General features: G+C 40.6%; 1 protein-coding gene across 1 annotated transcript; it reads right to left on the reverse strand.

Moving 5' to 3' along the window:
- Window positions 1-2,088: 2,088 nt before the first annotated feature.
- Window positions 2,089-9,006, reverse strand: ube2d1b (ubiquitin-conjugating enzyme E2D 1b). The gene is made up of 7 exons (XM_030755071.1): window positions 8,820-9,006; window positions 7,355-7,418; window positions 6,451-6,482; window positions 4,680-4,757; window positions 3,549-3,654; window positions 3,114-3,207; window positions 2,089-3,015 (listed from the first exon to the last, which is right to left on the reverse strand). Exons 1-7 carry the CDS (start codon window positions 8,841-8,843, stop codon window positions 2,970-2,972), a joined length of 444 nt encoding a protein of 147 aa, XP_030610931.1. The 5' UTR covers window positions 8,844-9,006; the 3' UTR covers window positions 2,089-2,969.
- Between the last annotated feature and the right edge of the window lie 12,840 nt (window positions 9,007-21,846).

The following is a 21,846-nucleotide window of genomic DNA, read 5'->3' on the forward strand; positions in this document are numbered from 1 at the left end:
GACATAAAGTTCCAGATGGAAGTTTAGGTGGGCTCTGGATTTTCCATCCTTAGTAATATGGATACTGAGGTATGTCACAGAAATTCTTACAGGAATATTTGAAATAGAGGTTAAAGAGCAGTTATTGACTGGCAGCAGTTCACACTTATTAAGATTAAGGGAGAGACCTGACCCTTTAGAGAAGGAGTGAATAGTCCTTATTGCAACAGGTATTTGAGCAGCAACTTTTAGAAACAAGGCAGTATTGTCTGCCAGTTGACTGATTAAAATATTTTTGTTTGCAACATTAATTCCATTAATATACCTTTTATCAATGTGTAAATTAAGGCACTGAGCAGCCAGTAGAAAAAGGTGGCCAGAGAGAGGGCACCCTTGCCGGACTCATCGATTTAAAGGAAATCTGGGGGAAGTGCTGCTGCTTAATTTAATAGAACTGTTTCCATTAGTGGATAAGGATTGAACCACTCTGCAAAAGAATTGAAAAAAAGGGTAAAACTGTCATCATGAACAAGCTCAGAGTAGTCTAGCAAATCTAGGACCAGCTTCACATTATTAAAAATATGATAGACTCTAGAACAGATTTCAATCTATTGGCTAATATTAAAGCAAAAAATTTATAGTCATTGCTCAGAAGTGTGATTGGGTGTCAGTTTTCTAAGAAGAGGATGTCTTTTTTGGGGTTTAGGAATAAGTGTAATTATGTCCAGACTTAATGTTGGGGGTAAGGAGCCTCGGTCAATGCTTTCAACAATCATTTCTTTTAAAAATGGAGCGAGTTTCTCTGAAACCTGTTTATACCATTCAGCAGTAAAACCGTCTGTTCCAGGTGATTTATTGATTTTAGGTTGGTTAATGGCATTAGTGACTTCATCCATTGAAATAGGAGTGTCACAAGAAATACTGTAAGCTTCAGAAATCTGATTTAAGAGACTTAAAAAAAGATGCAGGCATCCTTCAGGAAGTAACTGGAGGAGTCTTCAGTGACTGAACCATCAACACTGTATAGACTTGTATTTTAATTGCTGTTTCTCTAATCTGAAGAAATATGCAGTGATCTGTTCACCTTCCTCAAATAATTTAGGAGATCCACTAAAGAATGAAGGGATGAGAATTTGAATGGTTTTATGGTCAGACAGTAGTGAAGGTGGAATGTCTGTTACAATGTAACAGACATTGTTACATTGTAATAGACATCCCATCCATTAAGTCCTTGGATATAAGCCAGAAATCAATGAGACTGTCCTGACTGTGATTTGTTGCACCATGTGTTAAATCTGTAAAAAGTATACAGAAATGTTTTTAGATCCATGCTTTTTCCAGGGCACCTGTCCAAGTAGTTATTCAAGACTGTACTGCAACCTCCAGAAATTAACATCTGGCTCGGTTGAGTGTGAGTCCTGTTTACAGTAAAGAAATATAGATTTACGTTTAACATGGTTTCTCAGTCCTCGTGTTTAATGGAATAATAAACAGAGGTGCTGGCCGAGCTCACGCACCCTGTGATGTCACTTTCCACCAAATTGGATTTTATAAAAGTGAAATGCAATTTTCAGAAATTTTGTCCAATTTTCATGAAACCTGTTATACATGATCTCATAAAAGTTAGCATGTTTCATTTCAGTTTGCAGAAGCATTTTCCAGCGCTGATATTTCCACAATGCTGTGGCCCATCAAGACCAAACCTCACAGCAGGCTTTCCGACCCCTCCTCGAGGAAACATAAGTAATTTGGTGTCTTACACCTTTGAGGGGTACTGTAATTTCACTGTGCAACTTGCTGGCAGAACTCTTCCTCGCTGTTCCCACAGCTTGTTGTGGTTCAGGCTGCATTTCAGTCACAAGTAATGGAATTATGAAGACTGGTTTTGTCTTACTGTATTACCGTGTATGTTTGTGTGATTTCTTTTTTCCATTTTGGCTATCCTTGTTTCCATTTACATGTGTGTTTGTTTCATGTAATGCTAGCTACCATATAAGGCAATCAAAAGTGAAAGGAGACAGCATCAAAGCACTAAGTTCACATACAAAGTGACTTCCACGTCTGCATTAAGCACTGAGATAAAGACTGAGCTAGGCAATCACATCATGATAATAATGGTACTATTCTTTAATTCAGTACAAAATGTGCCACACAGGCCTCAGAGACACAGGTAGAAAACTGTTTACACAGGAACAAAAAGCAGGATCTTTACCCTTTGTTTCGATGGAGTGCAGCTTAAACAGGACAGCATAAATAAATCTTCTCACTGGGCTTAAAACCTGATTGTTGTACCTGTGCAAATCCAACCACAACCCAACATCACAGCTACTCTCAGGGGCCAAGAGCGCATCATTTTAATGACAGCTTTACACTTTGATGAGTTCAATCTAAAATAAAACAGAACAACAATATAGTTCCAGACAGACTCAATACATGTGTTGTTAATAATAATAATAATAATAATAATAATCATCATCATCAAAGAACACAGTAATACATAAGAAATTGCTCCCATTTTCAAGAAAACTGCCACAGTACATTGTTTAATTTCATTCAACTTGGTCTGCTACACTGAAATCAAGAAACCCCTCCATAAGCCAACACGTCCATGAAGTGACAATGCAAAGAGACTATTATGCTGTTTTCCTTTGAAAAGGGGCCACACACATTCAGCCTTCAATGTTTCTGAGGTCTCCTTCACACGCAGCAGGAATGGAGATCCCCCTGCAGTTACTCAGCCATGGAGCTACCTGAAGATCCTGAAGATCAGCGAGTAAGACCTTTTTTTGGGGGGGGGGGGGCTATGTAGATGTTATTTGACGATGTTATTTCCTTCAGATCAACAATGATGGTGATTTACAGTTTGATGGACGTTACCTAAGATTATCTGATGAGTTTGTACTATAATTTCAGTGTGTTTTGACTTAAAAAAAAGGATGGAAAACAAAGAGAGATCTCAGCCTGTCTTTGCAGCTTTGTTCTTATCTTCTTTACATGGCGTACTTTTGGGTCCATTCTTTCGCTAATTTGTTGTATCTAAGAAGAGGAAGAAAAAAAAAAAGACATGACATCAGACAGATTTAATCATGATGTTAGAGGCCTACTGAGAACCACCTGAGCATGTGTGTACTCACTTCTCTTTGTCGTTTTTGTAGATGTGTGCTATGTCTGGCACTAAGGGGTCATCTGGGTTTGGATCACAAAGCAACGAACATATGGACAATAAAACTATAATAAAAAGAAAAGCAAAAAAAATCCCAGTTAACTGATGAGATTTACAAACCAGGAGTCATCTGAAAATAGTTGCATTAATATGGCGATGAGTTCAGTGTCCTCCCCGGAGTTTGCACCGTGTATCTGACGAGTGTGTAGAAATGATACGCTTCAATCATGTCAACACAGAACAGAATCTAAAAGAAGCGATCTCAGAGGGGACACTGAGAGCAAAGGGAGGCCCTGCACAGTATCAGAACACTGCTCCCCCAACCCTAATCATATGGTCAATAATGTTGCTTCTTAAATATATATATATTAAAAATAAAAAAATCTGATAGAGTGAAAGTGCTTACCTTTAGACACGGTTAGTGCTGGAGACCACTGTGACCGGAGAATGTCCAAACAGATACTCCCGTTGCTGTTTATATTTGGGTGATAAATCTTTGTTGTAAATGCTACCTGTAAAACACACACACACAAAAACAAAAAAAACAGCACAGTTTACACAAACGGGTATGAGCATCATAGCTACACGTGTGTGTTACAGTACAGTTACAGTGTGCACTTTGATCACATCTTGATTGTTTGAATTAAAACCCCCCCCTATGGTGGTGTACAGAGGCCAAACTACAAAAACTGGAAAGTGTCAGTTTTGCAGATATGGATTAAACCTATTCTAAGACCATTTTTCTTCACTGAATGTTCCTTTAATCTGGCACTAGGCTTAATTCATGTCTGGGAAACCTGCTGAAAGAGCCTTATTTACTGGCACATGGTCCAGTCACCATGGGCCACCAGCAGTTTGACATTCAGTGACAGCTCCCCGAATGAACTTCATTGTTCTGAAACATATTCCCCGATTCACTTATCAAATCGCATACCTGGAGCAGACTCTCCTGTTAGCATCGAAATTTATCATCACTGGACAAAAGGTGAACAGTTTATTGATGTGCAGTGACCCGTCCTTCCAAACAGACGTCACCACAGCAGTAAATCTCCCCACCCCCACCTCTGCCAGTAATTCTGCTTAAAATGATAAGTTATATATGTAAAATATGAAAAACTGTTTTTTTAGATTACACATTGTGTTGATTTTTTTTTTTTTGTGGTCAGTTCTAGGTTCTTTCTGTGTGGATTTTACATGGTCACTCTATGTTAATTGATTATTATAAATTAGCCGTATGTGTGACAGACTAGTGACCTGCCCTGGGTGTGCTCCCCCTATCGCCCCATCTCATTCTCTCAGGTAAGCCCCAGCCCCTCATGACCCTGAACTAGATAAGTGGTTAAGAGGGTGGGTGGAGTTTTATTGCTGTGGTATACATGAAATATATGACAATGTGGGACTGTAATGGAATGTGATAAAAATTGCCGGCTTCAGTAAAAAAATCAAATGTTTGATGAGGTTTTCTGACTGCATGACCACCCTGCCACATTTAGCAGTATGACAGGACAAAGCTTTGATTTGTCACACCAGCTCTTACCTTTGGTGGCTTGAATGGGTAGTCGGTGGGGAAGTGGATTGTGAGAAAGAAAACTCCTCCTTGATAAGGACTGTCACCCTGACAAAAAGACAGTTCTGTCAGCAAAACAGCAAAAATTCAGACGGACGCATTCGTGACGGAGCAGCAGATCAGTTACACAGCAATCACACCAATTTTGTGTGTACAATCACAGCAGGCTTACTCAGTTTTTCAGCATAAGCACCAGTGTTTTATTATCTAAGTCCAATCACAGTTCACAACTGAAAAGAACAAATATCTTCATGTGACTCAGCTGGGCAAAGGTTCGACTGCCAGGAGTTCTGCGATGTGCAACTGTCAGAAAAGCACAAGCAGCACTGATAAACGGAGCTGATAAGCCTGCAAACAGTTCAGATGGAAATGTGAGTACCAGCTCTCATTTGAAACCAGTTATTGATTCCCATCCAGCATCCACACACACACTTGCTTAAAAGATTTATTAGACCACCCAATATATGCCACAGCTGCTTTAAAATAATAGTAAGCATGCATAAGCTCCTTAATCATCCTATTTTTTTTATGCTAAAATATAATTATTGTTGTTATCCACAAATTTTCTAATTTACTGTTTTACAAAAAAAAAAAAACTGAAGAAATTGTAAAGCACATTACCAAATTGCAGTTACTACATTCCTGAACAGAAAGATGAGTTTTAGTGGTTGAATGTTACACTTTCTAAGTCCTCAGAGAAGTCCAGCGTGCCGGCTCTAATTTGGGTATAAAAACTTGAACTCGGTTTGAAATTTCTCACTCCTGTTCAAAATGGTAAAACAGTGAGAACTCACTGAAAAGGAAAGAGGTCACATTAAAGCGCTTTGTGATGCCAGATGGTCTTTGAGACAAATAGGGCAAATAGCATTCTCACAGTTTGGACAAGTATGCTTTGGAGTCAGCTGCAGAGACTGGTACTTTCGGGTGGCTGTAGCTCAGGAGGTAGAGCAGGTCACCTACTTCGATTCCTGGCTGCTCTGGGCTGCATGTCTTGGGCAAGACACGCTTGCGTTGGAATGTGTGTGAGTGTTAGACAAAAAGCACTCAGCTTAGTTACACATGGAAGTGCTTGTATGAATGGGTGTGAATGGGTGAATGTAAACATGTTGTATAAGCGCTTTGAGTGCTCAGAGTAGAAAAGAGATGGAACAAATTCTATTGTGATGCTCGATGCACTGCACCCACAGTGAAACACAGGAGATTCCATTACGGTACGGGGCTCCATTTCTAGACACGGCATGAACAAATTAGTGCGACTCAACCGTTTCATGAACAAGCAGGTCTACTGTAACATCTTGGTGCATCGTGAAATCCCTTCTGATGTGTTCTGCTGAGGGAGCTGGTGACATAAACAGACTGAATAAATTGATCAGGATGACTAACTCTGTGATTCGCTACGACTGGGCACCTTTGCAGGAGGTCACTGAACAAGCTGTTATCCTGAACACCCTCCACACCGCTTACTCCACAGCCAACAGAGCTTCTCTAATAGACAGGTTGGGCTTTGCTATCGTAAGGACAGATGTAGGAAATCATTCATACTTCATGCCATCACCCTCTATAAGATGTATAGGTACTGTTATTATTAATATTATATTATTAATAACAGTAATAATAAAGGAATTACCCAAATATGGGATAAATAAAGTATTTCTCATCACATCACCATTTTTTATGCATTTTAGTGCAGAACACACAATGAGAGGACAAGAAGCCCCAAATGGCTTAGCATGATACTCACCGGCCCCATTATTGTTGCCTGCCAATGAAACACTAGAAGCAAGGAAAGAAAAAAAAAAAAAAAGAGAGGCACACATAAGAATGTAAGCTGTACATTTCAACAACACAGTCCTCGGTGGCCATCACTTACGTACTATGTGTACAGAACATAGAGATGGCTGTGTTTTCTCTTCAGCCTTGCTGCTCTAACTGGCTGATTACAGGATGACTAACAGGCACTCCCATTTCTAGCCATTTTCCCTGTTAAAAGATAAACTATAAGATAACAGCTCATAATTAACCCTTTGGAAAGACCCTGACTGTCCAATTAATCATAAATTCCCAACTGCACTTGGGCACAGTAAAGCGGTCCAGTCCTGGACTCTTCTCACTTTAAAACAATGGGCATGGGGGAACAAGCATGGTGTCACTTAAATAAGGAGGAGTTCAGGGATGGAGTTCCCTGGAAGAGGTCTGGCTCAAAGCCTTTCCAGAAGCAAGTCTCGTCCCAGCAGAACTTCTTGGTAAAGCTGGTTGAGAAGTTAATCTTCTAGAAGTGTCTTTGCTGTTATAGATTCTTTCATAGACCTCAGTTCTCTTTGCGTTCCCAGCCTCTCTCTCGTCTCTGTATGGAGAACTTCATTGTTTAGCTACTGCCAAATTAAACATATTGTTCTGATATCTTGATAAACTTGTCTAACATCTGCCTCAGTCTGCTTGACTCTAACCCCTCTTTTAATAACTGACCTTATAAAAAAAACAAATCCTCTAGAAAAAGATTTATACTTTTCTTTATAGTTTAAGAAGAAATATACAGAAACATCTTTTTGCCAAAATTGTGTATATTTTGTGTGCCGCACACAAAATGAAGCTGCTACATTTGAACACACTTGGCTCACACATTACAATGTGGAATGTGAACTTACTGTCATCCCCCACTGGTCCAGCAGAGCACTGTGCTGGAGGGTCTCTCTGCAAGTCCTGCAACTCCTGGTCAACACAGCAAAAAAAGCCTCTGTGAGTTGATTGACTGATCAGGTACTGAGATCACCTAATACTCAAATTTTAATGTGAACCAACTGGAAATCCAACTGTGGAACCATTAGTTATGAGTCTCCTCTTGCTGAATTGATGAAATTTGATTGTGTTATGGTGCTCTTTATGAGTACTGCCACTTTTACTAAAGCATGGAAAAAAATTTACACAATTCACTTTATTACACTGCCTGGTCTCGTTCATTAATGGCAAATACCATCCAGGGAAATGGTGCCTTTGCACAACTGTTTTTTAAAGGTAGTCCTTTTATTCCCCTTGGCCATGCTGCCAGAACCTGTAAAGTTGGAGCAATCCATTTAAGAGGTCTGGCATACTTTGTGGATTATATTGTTTCTCATTTATTTTTATTTTTACTTATTTATAAATTAATCTTTGGCAGAACACAGCATTAGTAAATATCTGCTCTGGCATTGCTGGTTGAATCAAGTGCAGTTTGGTTTAGTTTATACTGCTCCAGATCACATCTACAGACCTCTCTAGGTGCTCTGTACTGTGACTGGAGTCAGACAAGAAGAAAAAGAAAGTAAATATTACTCAGCCCTGAACCTTGATCAGGAGATGTTCATGTTTATGATGTATAGCATCTATGTTTAGACTGGAACATTAAATGTGAGCTCTGTTCATTTGGATGGTCACTTGCTAAACTCAAGCAGCATCAGATTTGGGTGTGGTGGCCTTCATTATCAGCAAGAACATAACCTGTCCCAAACAAACCTGCTCTTTTCCACTCAGAGGCAGAAGGTGGACGTAGACGCTGAGATGATGCCTGCGCCTCTTAGAAAGCTTTGACAAAGCCTGTGTAATCAGCTGGAACAGCTTATTTCACCTTTTCTACTTTCCCATGACAATGCTGACGATTGTTGGGATCTCTTTGGTCTTTTCTGGTTTGATAAGTGAACATGCCCGTACTACGGAGAACCCGAGAGAGGAACTCTGTGGAAACTTCCCTGGTCACTGCAGTGCTTATCTAATACCAGGAAGAAAAGTACAACAAGGCTGCAGTCTCACTCCTCAATACAAGCTGGAGAACACAGCTTCTTAAACAGTGACAGAGTAACATGGATGCCACAGAGAGGGCAGTTAATGAGCCCTCTTTGGCCATTTGTTAGCGAGCTAGCATGAAACTTTGAATGTGTCAGTTTGCTGCGTCCGGTGGAGATGTCAGCAGTCACATTATTTTCAGAAATGTTACGAACTTTGACGGAAGTTGTTTCAAAGCGGGATTAATACTGAAAGTTGTATTAATAAATCTCTGGTAAAACTAAATTCAGTCGTTAGCCTCTGCTGAGCCAGCTCTCTTTAGCGTAACCAAAGCTAGCTGCTGGTGAAACTCACCTTCTGTATTCTTTTGAGCGCCATGATGCTGCCGGACTCACGCTGTGTTGCTGTGTGTGGTGTTATTGCTGGCGTAGTCAATGGCTGTAGTTTGTTCCCTGAGTACTTCGACAGCCGGGGATGTGTTTGTGTTTTTATTAATTTAAAAAAAAAAAAACTCTTTTGTTTCCGCTTTCTTCTGTTTACGGTTGCGCCCTCGAACTGAACCATGGGAAATGTAGTTCTGACTATGTACTACAGGGTATGAATACAGATCCCGGGAATTACCTCAAACTTCGTTTACGGCAGTAACAGAAAGTACATGTATTTAACTGCTGTACTTAAGTACAAGTCTGAGGTACTTTTACTTCTTTTCTTTGAATGCTACTTTATTTTCCTAATCCGCCACACTACAGCCAAACATATAGAAGCAAACTGGTGTCATCAGGATCTGAATTTTAAATGCCATTGAATTTCTAGCACTGAATTTTTTTAATGCTGAAAAAAAGTATCTGAATTTTTTGCCTCTGAAATTAAGTCTTTGAAATTTCACCGTCTCATTTTCATATTATTTTTCGATAGTTAAAATTTCAGGATAAGAAATTCACCATTTAAAAATGTGATGCAGATATTTTCGAGTACTCAAATTCAGTGTCTAAAATTCGCCGTCAAAAAATGCGCAAGAAACATCCGCCACCCCCAGGAAAGAGCAATCGATGCTGTATGAAGTCAAACCAATTTTCAACCAATCACGCAACGCTTGTAGTTGCTTATTTGGCTTTGACTTTCTTTCCGAGTGAAACTCATTGATTATCTATCGGCGCCCTATAATAAAGCAAAAGACAAGTGCAGGTAGTTGTCCCTTCCAAGCCCCCGTTTCCTGTTTATCGTTCCCGCACAAGTTGACTGGCGCACACCCAAACAAACACTCATAACAGCCCAGAGTGAGGAGGCAGCTTAAGAATGAGCTCCAGTAAGCGGGGAAAATATAGAAAAAATATAATAAAGAGTGGGAGAAAGAGAGCGCACTTACAGAATGGATCCGAGCTCAGATGGGAGACAGTGGTGCTAAAAGTGGGTATGCACTATATGCAATGCATAGGGGCGCCGCACATGAGGGCTGCGCCAAAACGATGCGACGAAATTATTTCTCAAGTCGGCATTTTCTGTATTTAACAGCTGCGCATATAAAATGATCAGTAACAGAGGAACGGCGCTGATTAGGCATCCCTGTGCCCCTTCACCTCCCTCCTCCTGTCGCCCCCCCCCCCAAGAAAAAAAAAAAAAAGAAATTGTGTCCGCACACACCTCTGAAAGTAGCTGCGGTCCTAATGGGAGACGTGTCAAAGGCATTCCCCAGATTTTGCAAGTGTGAAACATGTGCTCACCATGCTGATTTAGTTCAACATGCTAATACAGAGAAGCACACACAAAAAAAACTGTGCACCCTTCTCTTCTATGAGGCTAAGAACCATGGGTTTTACTGCTCCAAAACACAATGAGACAAAACAAAGAAGTGAGCTATACTACTATAGAGCTATACTGTTTAAAAGCGGGATCAGGTTTACACAGTGTTGTGGGTTGCCAGTTGGGCTTCTTTTGGGCTTGTTTTCATAGAGCTGGTTGCTTGTTTCTGTCGCGAGATCTGGCAACACTGGCTGGGAGACAGATGAGCAATGGTGGCCAGCGCTATCACTTTGGTAAGCATATTTTTCTCTTACTTTTCTTCAGTATCAGTGTCAGTGCAGTACCTGACACACACAATGTAAAAGACTACAATACTCCATAACTACACATGTATGTTACTGCTAACGCCTTTTATTAGAATTATAATAATAAAAACTGTTCTACTGCTCACTAGATGTAGTGCTAACAGTAACTAGTGTTCCTAAAGGATTGGTTATTCTGAAATTACGTACAGAAATAGATCCGCTCATCACAAATGTCTAAAACATTTAGATTTTACAATTTTCCAAACTTTTTGTAGAAGGTTTTGTACATGACATCTGCTTATGTTCTCTAACCTGTAGGGGGCAGTCAGCAGTAGTCATAAAACTTTACCAACACTGGAGGCAATGACCAAGAGCAACAACAATCATGGCGGCACCGAACCAGGCCTTTTCGCTATTTTTAGTGAAAAAGCGAGCAAGAGAGAAAAGGCGACAAAAGCTGTGCGTGGCCTTTGAACACACGGAGACAAACTTGGCAGTGAGCGACACCCATTGTCTGCGCATATACTGCTCTGTTGGTCGCACCCACAGGCTGTTTCTTTTAGCTATAATATTGTTATATTTGGAGGCACTGACGAGTTTTCCTGTAAGGTAAGCATAGTTGTCCGATATAAATATGTTTGTGACAATCATCAGACACTTAGTATTTCATAGTGGTGACATTGTATTTTGCTGCAGATCATGTACCTGGGTGCATCCTCCATAAACCTGGCATTAACTGCTCTGTCTTTCTTCCAAGCATCAGCTGAGAAATTTGGTTTCCACTAAGGTAGTTTTTGTAGTTACTTCATTTAAGTCAATTGGTTTCCTGGATTCTGCTAAGTAAACTGTACTGTTCATGTAAGTTGGACTAACTTGATGTAGCTAAGTTAAGAACAGGTTAATTTACTTGATATTTCTGAGTTAATTTAACTTAACATGATTAAGTTGACACAACAAGGTCTTAAGTACACTGAACAAGTATATGTTAAGTAAACAAACATAAGACTTAATAGTTATACTTACTTAAAGTTTTCAAGGCAATCGGTTTCCTAGATTTTTTTAAGTAAGGTCAACTTGTCAAATTTTAGAGTGTAATAAAAACACTTTTACATGGAGCAATAAAACAGGGTCCAAGCAATTTAGAATTGATTTTTGGTTAGTTTCCCAGGGTTTTATCAAAAATGGCATTGAGGTGCACAACACCCCACTCTCCTTACAGATCATAAGGCTATATATATTAAAATAAAATTATCCGTCTCTCAATGAGCGATGATGTGTTTGATTTCACAATTTTGGTCTAAAATTGGTCGGTGTTAACTGGGAGCTTTTGAAGTTTGAGCTTGGTACTTTTTTCAGAAAATTCAGTAGTGATTTAGCCAAATCTAGAAAACTTGAGGAGTTAAATGTGGTGTCAAGGATCACCTGTTTGTCTAGTAAAACCCCAGATACATTATTGGAGGGTGAAAACTAGAACTCTTAATTCTGCAAACTAAATTAGATGAACTGTATAAAGGTGTCTTTGTCAGATCTAGAGCGAGATGGCTGGAGGAAGGAGAACAAAATTCTCACTACTTTCTCAATTTAGAGAAACATCACTCCAAGATTAACAGTCGCAATAAGCTAACCGTGAATGGGGTGTTTTCAGATGATCATAAGATAATATCGATATACTGTAACTGATTTTATTCAGAATTATACAGCCAGAGGTCGGCTGATGCCTTTATGAACTCCTTAACAGCTAAAACCATCTCTGAAGATAAGATGGAGATGTGTGATGGTCCTAGACTTGAGGAGGTTATAGATGCAATCAATCAACTAAAAAATAATAAGTCACCTGGCACTGATGGACTGGTCTCAGAATTTTATAAATCTTTCACAGAAGATCTGGCTCCCTTTCTCTTTGAGGTCTATTTGGAAAGTAAAGAAGATAGGTTCTCTCTACAGGAAGACTCTGGCAATCAGCACTGGAGATTTTAAGTCTGTAGAAGAATTTCAATTGGAGACAGGATACCGAGTACAAGAAACCAGATGTGTGATGCTTAAGAGCCTTGATGCTCTTGAGGATGTAATGAAAATGAGAACGGGACACCATAGCGGTCAGGATTTGTTGGTGAGAGTGATTAAACAGATGCTGCAATTTAGATTCTTTTAAGCGCATCACACCCTTGGAGGTTCTCCAGCATCCCTTCTTTGACCCCTGCCTCTCACAGAGTTCCTCCAGAGACCCTCGTACTGATAGAGGGAAACCAGAAGAGCAAAGCCTCGTTCTGTCTCAGCAGCCTTCCCGTTGCCAATCAAAGAGCCCACACACCATTGACTGCAGTGTGAAAAACCCAGTTGAATTACCTGAAAAAACACCAGTCAACACGTCAGCCTTCCGCCCCAACGATCTTGACATTGGTGAAGGAACGATACTGGGAAACTCCTACAAAGTGGAGAAATTCCTCAGACAGGGTGTCTTTGGTTTTGTAACCAAATGTATCAACACCCAAACCAACAAAGCCGTTGCTGTCAAAGTCAACAAGAATGACCCCAAAATTTTGCAACAGGCAAAATTGGAAATGTTCATGCTCGAGCAGCTGCAACGCTTGGATCCAGAGAGCTGCAACATTGTGAGATGGAATGCTATTTTCTCGACAGGGAGCGTATATGCTTAAATTTTGAACTGCTCGATCAGAGCTTGTTTGATTACACGAAGGACCGCAACTTCCAATCTCTTCCCATTAGTGAGCTGAGGCCAATTTTACATTAGCTGACCAATGCCCTGGCCCACATAAGTTCCATGGGAATAGTACACACGGACCTCAAAACAGATAACCTGATGATTGTGGACCGCCGCCAGTCTCCCATCAAAATCAAAATTATTGATTTTGGACTGGCATGTCTGGTGTCTTCATTGACTCCAGATGTCACTGTGCAACCCATTTTCTACAGGGCGCCAGAAGTAATGCTCAATGCTCCATTTAATGAAGCCATTGATATGTGGTCTCTGGGCCTGATAGCTGCAGGGCCAGCCACCAGACTACGTTCTTGACCACGCTTTTAGTACAGATAGGTTCTTTATACAGGAAGACTCTGGCAATCAGCGCTGGAGATTTAAGTCTGCCGAAGAATTTCAATTGGAGACAGGATACCGTGTACAAGAAACCTGATGCGTTAAGCTTAAGACCCTTGAGGAAGTAATGAAAATGAGTTCGGGACACCATAGCGGTCAGGATTTGTTGGTGAGTCTGATTAAACAGATGCTGCATTTAGATTCCCTTAAGTGCATCACACCCTAGGAGGTTCTCTCTCAAAGAAACAGGAGAATGGGTCAGACTTCCAGCGGACCACATGGCTCATCAAGAGGGATGCTAGCTTTGGCTTTGATGCTGGCTTTGTGTTTGGGCTTAGAAATCCTCAAAGTACGATCTCCAGTACTGTCAGAAATAGCTCCTCACTGTTCTGTTAATCTAAAACTGGTAGATCTTTTAAATGATGCATCATAATGCTGAGCACGCACCTCAAGAGGCCACTTATGACACTGATAGAGGAACTGGCGGCCGAGGTGAGAATGATAGCTGCAACTGGTGGGGAGATGGCAGTTATAGCAAATGCATTTTGATTAGACAAAACTACATTTTGACTATCCAGAATGGTAATTATAGATATCTGCATTTGCTTTCTGACTAGTAAGAATAATAATTCAAGATATGTTCAATTACATTTTGACGAGTCAAAATTCCTTTCAAGATATCTCAAATGACGTCACCGGATTTGTCATTTGAAGGGTCACATATCCATAATTACAATTCAAGATACCTCAAATATCTTAAATTGGAGGGATTCAGACCGCATATGGTCCAGATCCAGTTCAGGCTCAGTCATTTCCCAGCTTATTCAGTCTGGATCTGTTCATAATGGACTCATTTTCTTTAATTAAAATGTCTCATCCTCCCAAAACTTTCCTGAAATATTTAAAACCTATAAAGCTATGACATTCATTTTAACATCTTTGACTTCATTGGTAAAACTTTACATTCATTACAGACTTGGAAAGCTGCCCTGAATGTTTCCAGCTAAATATGAAACTGACTTTTCCCGATGAATATCAGAAAGAATCAGTCTTAGACGCAACTTTCTTCCTTGATTTTATTTCTTGTTTTCTGTTATCAGCAAACAATAACAAACAGTTTTATTGCTCTGTAAGCTCAACTGATCCTAAAACAGTACACCTACACTGTACTAGCTGACCTTGAAACCACTAACTGAAGTGCATCTGTGTGTTGCATTGTCGTGTATTCATTTGGTGATGCAGAAAATGTATAAATGTTGTTTTACTTGAATCGTATCTGCTGATGAGTCTTCACTGCTGGAAACAGAGAACACACACCATGAATACCCGTTCAATCAGTCACATTAGTTTCAATTTGAGCTCCGATTTCCACGTCTCCTTTATTATGTTGTGGGACAGGAAGCTTAAATGTTTGAATGGATCTAGTTTAAAGTTTCAGAGCTTTGACATGCTGCTGTCACCTTAGAAATCAACAGCAGCACTGACAGCACTCAGCAATAAAGTCATTTACTGGAATTAAAATAGCTCATTTTAATGCGCTGTTATCACCAGATTAACAATCTGCCCCAGCATTAATAACGTTCTTTTTTAGGGCCCGAGCACAACATGTGCGAAGGCCCTATTGTAATTGCTTTGGACATTTAGGCAAATGAATTGCTTTTTTGAGGGCCTAAACATGCTCAAAAACTCATGAAATTTTGCACACGTGTCAGGTCTGGTGAAAATTTACATATTTTAATGGTTTGGGGCATGGCCTTTTCAAAATGGCTCTATAGCGCCACCTTTAGTTCAATTCCCACTGCTGTGTTTCACGTACATGTATGAAATTTGGTACACATATGTAAAATATCCAGACGAACAAAAAAGACCACAGGGTCCAGTGGCCTAAACCCAACCATAATCAGGCAGCCCTAACTTGATCTTCATTAACAGCTTACCTCACATTCCTATTTACTTAAAATTAACTTTAGATTCACTTCACATTTATTTCACATTCACTTCAAATGTATTTGTGAGCTGGGGCCAATTCCAGGAAGCATGCTCAACAAACTCTGAGTTTAAAACATGCTGTAGAATCTGTAAATAAAGGGCAAGTCTTTGGACGTTTTTTTTTTTTGCGAATTTATTTTATATGTACTAAAGTTCAATTCAATTTAATTCAATTTGATTTATATAACATACTAACAGGTTGTTGGTTTATGTTCTCTGAAATGGGTCCTGAAGAAGCTTCTTTATGGCAGAGTGAATGCTCTTCAGGAACAGTTCATTCCCTCTCTGGGTGAAATGGACCCCTGAAATATCTGATTGTTGTTCAGGTGTGTTGGCTCAGGAACACATCTAAAACATGCAGGACACCGGCCCTCGAGGCCTGGAGTTGCCCACCCCTGACATAGAGAATAATGACACTTTAATTAGTGGGTACTCGCTGACGCCACCTAGTGGACGTGGGAGACGTTCAGCAGCCGAACGATGTGAGGTAAGCCTGGTGAGCCTGCTACTCTCCTGTTCGCAACAATCTCCAAGCACGGCACAGCTTGAGCGTGCCATGGGTTGGCACGCGCCGGGTGCGAGGGCCCGATCATCACCACTTGCGGTTTTAATTGAATTTAATTTTTTTACGTCCTGCATTTTACTGGTATACATTTTTATCTGATACTATTTGATAAGTCTCTGGAGTCTGTGGCACTCATAGGGATCATTTTCCACTGTTACGGTCAGAGGATCCAGATAACGGAAAGACATTCTGGGTATGCTGAACTTCAAACTGAGCAACAGAATGGGGAAGAAAGGTGATTTGTTTGGCATGTTTGATGGCTGGTTGAAGTTTTTCAGGAACTGCTGATCTCCTGTGGTTTTCCCCACAAAACCATCTCTCAGTTTTTACAGAGAACAATCTGAAAAAGAGAAAGTATCTGGTGATGCAGAGGAGATTGTCCAGACTGCTTCAAGGTGATCGGAAAGCAACAATAACAAAAAAGCATTCATTACAACTAAGGTATGCCGAAGAGCATCTCTGAACACACATCGCATCAAAGCTTGATGTGCGGCTGCGGCAGCAGAAAACCACACCTGTCAGCTAAGAACAGGAAACTGGTTCTACAGCTGTAACAGCCTCACTTAACCTGTACAGTAGAAGACTGGAAAAACATTGTCTCCCCACCACTTTATGACCACAGTTTACCCATCTTGGTACCTTACAGCAAAATAACATACCAGGTCACATGGTTTCTTGAACATGGCAGTGAGTTCACTGTACTCAAATGTCTTCCACAGGGACCAGATCTCAGTCCAACAGAGCACCTTGGGGATGTCGTCGAACGGCAGATTCACATCACGGACGTGCACTCGACAAATCTGTGCAACTGTGTGATGCTATCATGAAAATATGGATGAAAATCTCAGAGTTTTGTCTCTAGCACCTTGTTAAATCTTTGCCACAAAGAATTAAGGCAATTATGAAGGGGAAATAAAGTGAATGTAAAAGTGTAAAATGATGTACAAATTTTGTGTAAGCATAAAAAATGTGCTATTCGAATGCAAACCAGCCTATACCCCAGGTAAATTTAGTACCTGGAATATATGCTGCCCCAGCAGCATATATCAGCTTAAACTAATGAAGCCTAAAATAAACTTAAATAAAACTAATTGGCTCCTTAAAATACACCTGAAAGCCTAAATAGAAACAGCTTGCATTAAAAAAGAAAAAGTTGTGGTGAAAAAGTAAAACCTTAAAAAGCATCCATATGTCCATCTATCTGCTTGCCTGTGTTGGATTTTTTTGATCAACCTGAATAAACAGCTCACCCCTTGCTTAAGGTGTCTCCTGTGTTTGCATTTGGGTCCTTCTCCATGTGGAACGTGACAGTTATTTCCTAAGAACATAAAACCAGCACAACTTGAGGAGTGGCATTCCTTACCCTTCCTGTCATTACTGACAGCATGTAGAGAGAAACTGGTATCTTCATTAGTTGTAAAAGCCACTGGTGTTTGAAGTCATTTCATGTGGAGGTGCGTTAAATGGCTGCCCCTCCCTGAGCCTGGGTCTGTCACAGATCTTCCTTTTGTTGAAAGGGACTTTTAAGTAACACGATGAATAAATCACTCTGAGTTCCAGGCCTCTCTGCTGTTAGACAGAAATGGTGCTAAATTAGAGTAGTTATGTAAGGCCTATGTAAGCCAACAGCATAAACATTCTCACATTGCCATAAGCGAGAGCATGGCCTAGACAGCATTTCTTAAACAGAACTATCTGTTTACTGATCTCAGTATTTGTGTTTAGGAAACTTTGGGCCAATTAGAGTGATAGCATGAACTTTCCAACAGATAAGTGTAATTGCCGGCATGATTGGGACCCTCTGAAATTATAGAGGAGGCACGAAATCTCTGTCTCTTTCTCAGGAGGGACATTTTTGATGTTGACCCCTCCAATAATTTATTTCACTTTGATTGCATTACTTAGTGGACAGGCTGGCTTTTTACAGGCTTGGTGTCACAAAAAGAAAAAGTCTAAAATTCTGTTATCAAATGACACTGTGACTTATTGTAAAAGTCATTGTAAGCTGGTGTAGTTTCAATTCTGATGCACAAGCATTGCCCCATGTGACTCTTAAACTAGTTTATATTAGATCATTACATTATAATTACTCATGCATAAATATAAAAGCAGGTTTTTACTGCTGTATTTGATGGAGGTGAAACACAGTGATTGTTTCTCATAATGCATACATCTGCTGATTATTTCCTCAGTAACTGGTTGATGTGTAAAAAAATAATAATCAAGAAACAAAGCTCAGAGTGACCTATCAATATCATTTTTTTGGACAAAATTTTTTAAATTGAACATTTTTTAAATTTAAAATATTTTCTAATTTCAGTCCATCAATAATAATAATAATAATTAAAGCCGCAAGCGGCGTTTTACGGCCCTCGCTGCGTGCGCGACCGCCAAACCCAGCGCGAGCCGCAAGTGAGCCCCCGCGAACCCCCAGCGAGCCACCTACGAGCTCCGCAAATCTCCAGCCAGCCACCTGCGAGCCCCGCAAACCCCACTGCATGCCGCCTGAGAGCCGCTGCTCCTGCAACCTGCGACCTGCCTTCCCTGCGAACAACGTGCCCTGCAAACAGCCTGCAACCCACCTGCGAGCCACCTGAGATCCCCCTTCAAGCTGTCAGAGAGCCAACGGTTCTGCCAAATGTAATCCCCACTGGCAAAAGATGAAAATCTTGGCAAGGATGGACATGATAACACCGTTGAATCTATCTATTTGACTGTGGCGAAGTTTTCTACCTTTTTTCATGCATTTCAGAAAACCTAAATGTGATTCCCACTATCTAATGCTTTTGTTCCATCTGTAGGGGGCACTAGTGCACTTGTTGCTCTGAATCCACAAATCTAAATGAAGTCTTGTACAGTACATAAGGGAAAGGAAAATGCAAGCAAAGTGCAGAAAGAGTGCGTGAGTGATTGCGCAATACGTGTGAGAAGGTTGTGGTTTCTCCATAGTGATGTCATCTTGACATTGGGGTGGTGGTCACGGCTGCAGCGTGCAAAATAGGGCATAGGTCTGATTGACTTTTCTGATCAGGAGTATCTGACGAACATGTAAAAAAATTTTCATGCATTTCAAAGAAACCAATGCGGTGGACCTCCATACAAAATTTCAGTTTCTTCTGCAGGGGGCGCTATTGCAGCAATCGCCATTGTTTCTCCACGTATGGATTCAGTGTAGGTGTGTTCATAAATTATTCTATTTTGGGGCAGATCGGGCAAAGCACGTGCGATTGATGGCAGGAAAGAGGACGGGAATGTTTGGTCAAACGAACGCCAAAGTCAGGGGCCTCATGTGACAAGCCCGTTGAATTGAATACGAAGCCTTCGATAACTTTGGATGCCCTATGTGTCTAGATGATGCAGAGGCATTTTGGTGTTAGCGCGTCAAATGCCCTAGGAGAAGTTCGAGCAAATATGAGGTGTCCAACAGTGCAAAATTGGCAAAAACAGAATTTCAAGCCAAGCTAGCGGATTTCCTGTGGGAATGTGGGCATGGGTCTCATTGACTTTTTTGATCGTGCTGGGGTACAGAATGTTAGTCTCGAATTGCATGCATGTCTGAGAAAGTAAATTGTTGGCTCCCCATATAAACGCAACGCACATTTGCGGTGTGGTGGCGCCTGTGGCGTGCAAAATTGGGCATAGGTCTGATTGCCTTTTCTGACCAGGAGGATCAGAAGATTGTGTAAAAAAATTTTCATGCATACCAGAGAAACTAATTTTGTGGACCCCCATACAAATTTTCATTTTGTTCTGTAGGGGGCGCTATGGCATCAATCGACGTGGTTTCTGCACTTATGGATTCAGTGTAGGTGTGTTCATAAATGATTCCATTTTGGGGCAGATCGGGCAAAGCATGTGCGATTGATGGCAGGAAAGAAGACCGGAATTTTTGGTCAAACGAAGGCCAACTTCAGGGGCCTAGTGTGACAAGACCATTGAATTGAATACGAAGCCTTCGATAACTTTAGATGCCCTATGTCTCTAAATGATGCTGAGCCGTTTTGGTGTTTGTGGGTCAAATGCTGTCGGAGAAGTTCGCGCAAATACAAGGTGAGCGAAATTGCTGACTCGGCGAAAGCCAAATTTCAAGTCAACCTGGTGGATTTCCTGTGGGTCATGGAGGGGTGCCTCAAGAGGATTTATTGTTTGCCCAGACATGCTCTATGTGTGACGAGAATTTCATGACTCTAGGGCAAACTTGAATTTGGCCTCTCCCATAAGGGCACCGAAAAATGAAATTTCCAGGGGGCGCAGTGGAGCCGTGTTTTTGAGTTAGTTTGTGGCGACATAAAAATACGTAATTTTTCGCCAGACCTGACCACCATGCAAAAAATGGTGACTTTTCGTGCACATTCAGGGGGTCAAATTTGGGTTCAAAGAGAGAGAAAGTATAATAATAATAAAGAAAAATAATAATAATAAAGAATAATGGAGAATTCGAGCAAAAACAATTAGGCGTTTTCCCAGTCACCCCGACGCATACCTTTTCGGAAACGTCTCGACCTGACCCACGTCCCTATGAGGTCAGGGGTCACTGGCGACCGCGTCCCATGCGACCGTGGGGATTTTAACGCATTTTGGGGTATGTGGCATAGTGAATCCAATAGGCTCCTCGCCGAGACTTCGTCGGCTCGGGCCTAATAATAATAATTAATAAATAAAAACACCACCTGTAAAGATTTTTTTTAGAGAAGTTTAACTTGTACAGTACAAGTCCACCCATGTATCTGACAGTAATGTTATCCAGCTTCTAATAAATAATTCTTGTTAACAACTGGGAGGATTAATTAATGCAAAAGGTTAAGTTAGCTGTCTAGGTAAATATTTATGAACATTCATCACCATTATTAACTGCTACATTCTGCAATATTAAAACTAACAGATTTACAGTCGTTGGTGGCACTGATAAAGAGACAAACGGCAGAGCTGAAGATGCTAAGATTTTCATTGGGAGTGACCTGGAAGTACAGGATTAGAAATGAGTACATCAGAGGCACAACTCAAGTTGAGCAGTTTGGAGACAAAGATTTGGACAGAGATGGAATAGTGGATATATTGGACAAAGGATCTGCCAGGCAGCAGGGAAAGAGAAAGATCACAGAGAGTCTTCGTTTGCTTATTGTTCACTTTTCCATGTTTGAGTATTTCTTTAGTGTTGTTATTTTTGAGTTCTTACTACCATTATTATCTGGTTTCCACTGGTAATCATAGTACTGTTTATATTTTTGATTCCTTGTGTTTTTAGTTAGTCTAGTTTTCCTAGAAACCTAGTCCTGTAACTTGTTACAGTTTCCATTGTCATATTAGTTCCTGTTTTATTGTGATAGTTTATTGGCCCTCGTGCCCTGTATTTGGTTCTGTCTCCTTATCACTGGTTAGTTTCACCTGTTTTTATGTTACCCAACTGTTCACACTTCCCTTGTTATCCCCCAGTGTGTTTTGTGTTTGCCTTTCACTTTCAAACAAGACATTTCACTTGGAATCCCATAATTCAATTTCTCCTTCAAGGATATTGCAGCAGTCTGAGACTTTTGTCTCTAATGGTAAAAACTACTGAGTCATCTGCATAAAGGTTTTTGCGATTTGTCAGGCAGGTTGTCTATGTAGATGATAAAAACACCAGGCCTAGGATTGAGCCTTGGACTACTAAGGTAATCCTCAATCCAAGCTAGAAATGTTCCCCCTGGGCCTATAGCTTCCAGTTCTGAAATTAAGCCACTGTGCTAG

This window comes from Archocentrus centrarchus, chromosome 19 (genome assembly GCF_007364275.1).
Source record: "Archocentrus centrarchus isolate MPI-CPG fArcCen1 chromosome 19, fArcCen1, whole genome shotgun sequence".
NCBI lineage: Eukaryota > Metazoa > Chordata > Actinopteri > Cichliformes > Cichlidae > Archocentrus > Archocentrus centrarchus.

Coding starts and splice junctions, on each gene's coding strand:
- ube2d1b (XM_030755071.1), bottom strand. CDS start 8,843: ATGGCGCTCAAAAGAATACAGAAG. Junction 6,483..7,354: donor TGGACCAGTGGGGGATGACA/GTAAGTTCACAT, acceptor CCTTGCTTCTAG/TGTTTCATTGGCAGGCAACA. Junction 3,655..4,679: donor ACCCATTCAAGCCACCAAAG/GTAAGAGCTGGT, acceptor TGTGTTTTACAG/GTAGCATTTACAACAAAGAT.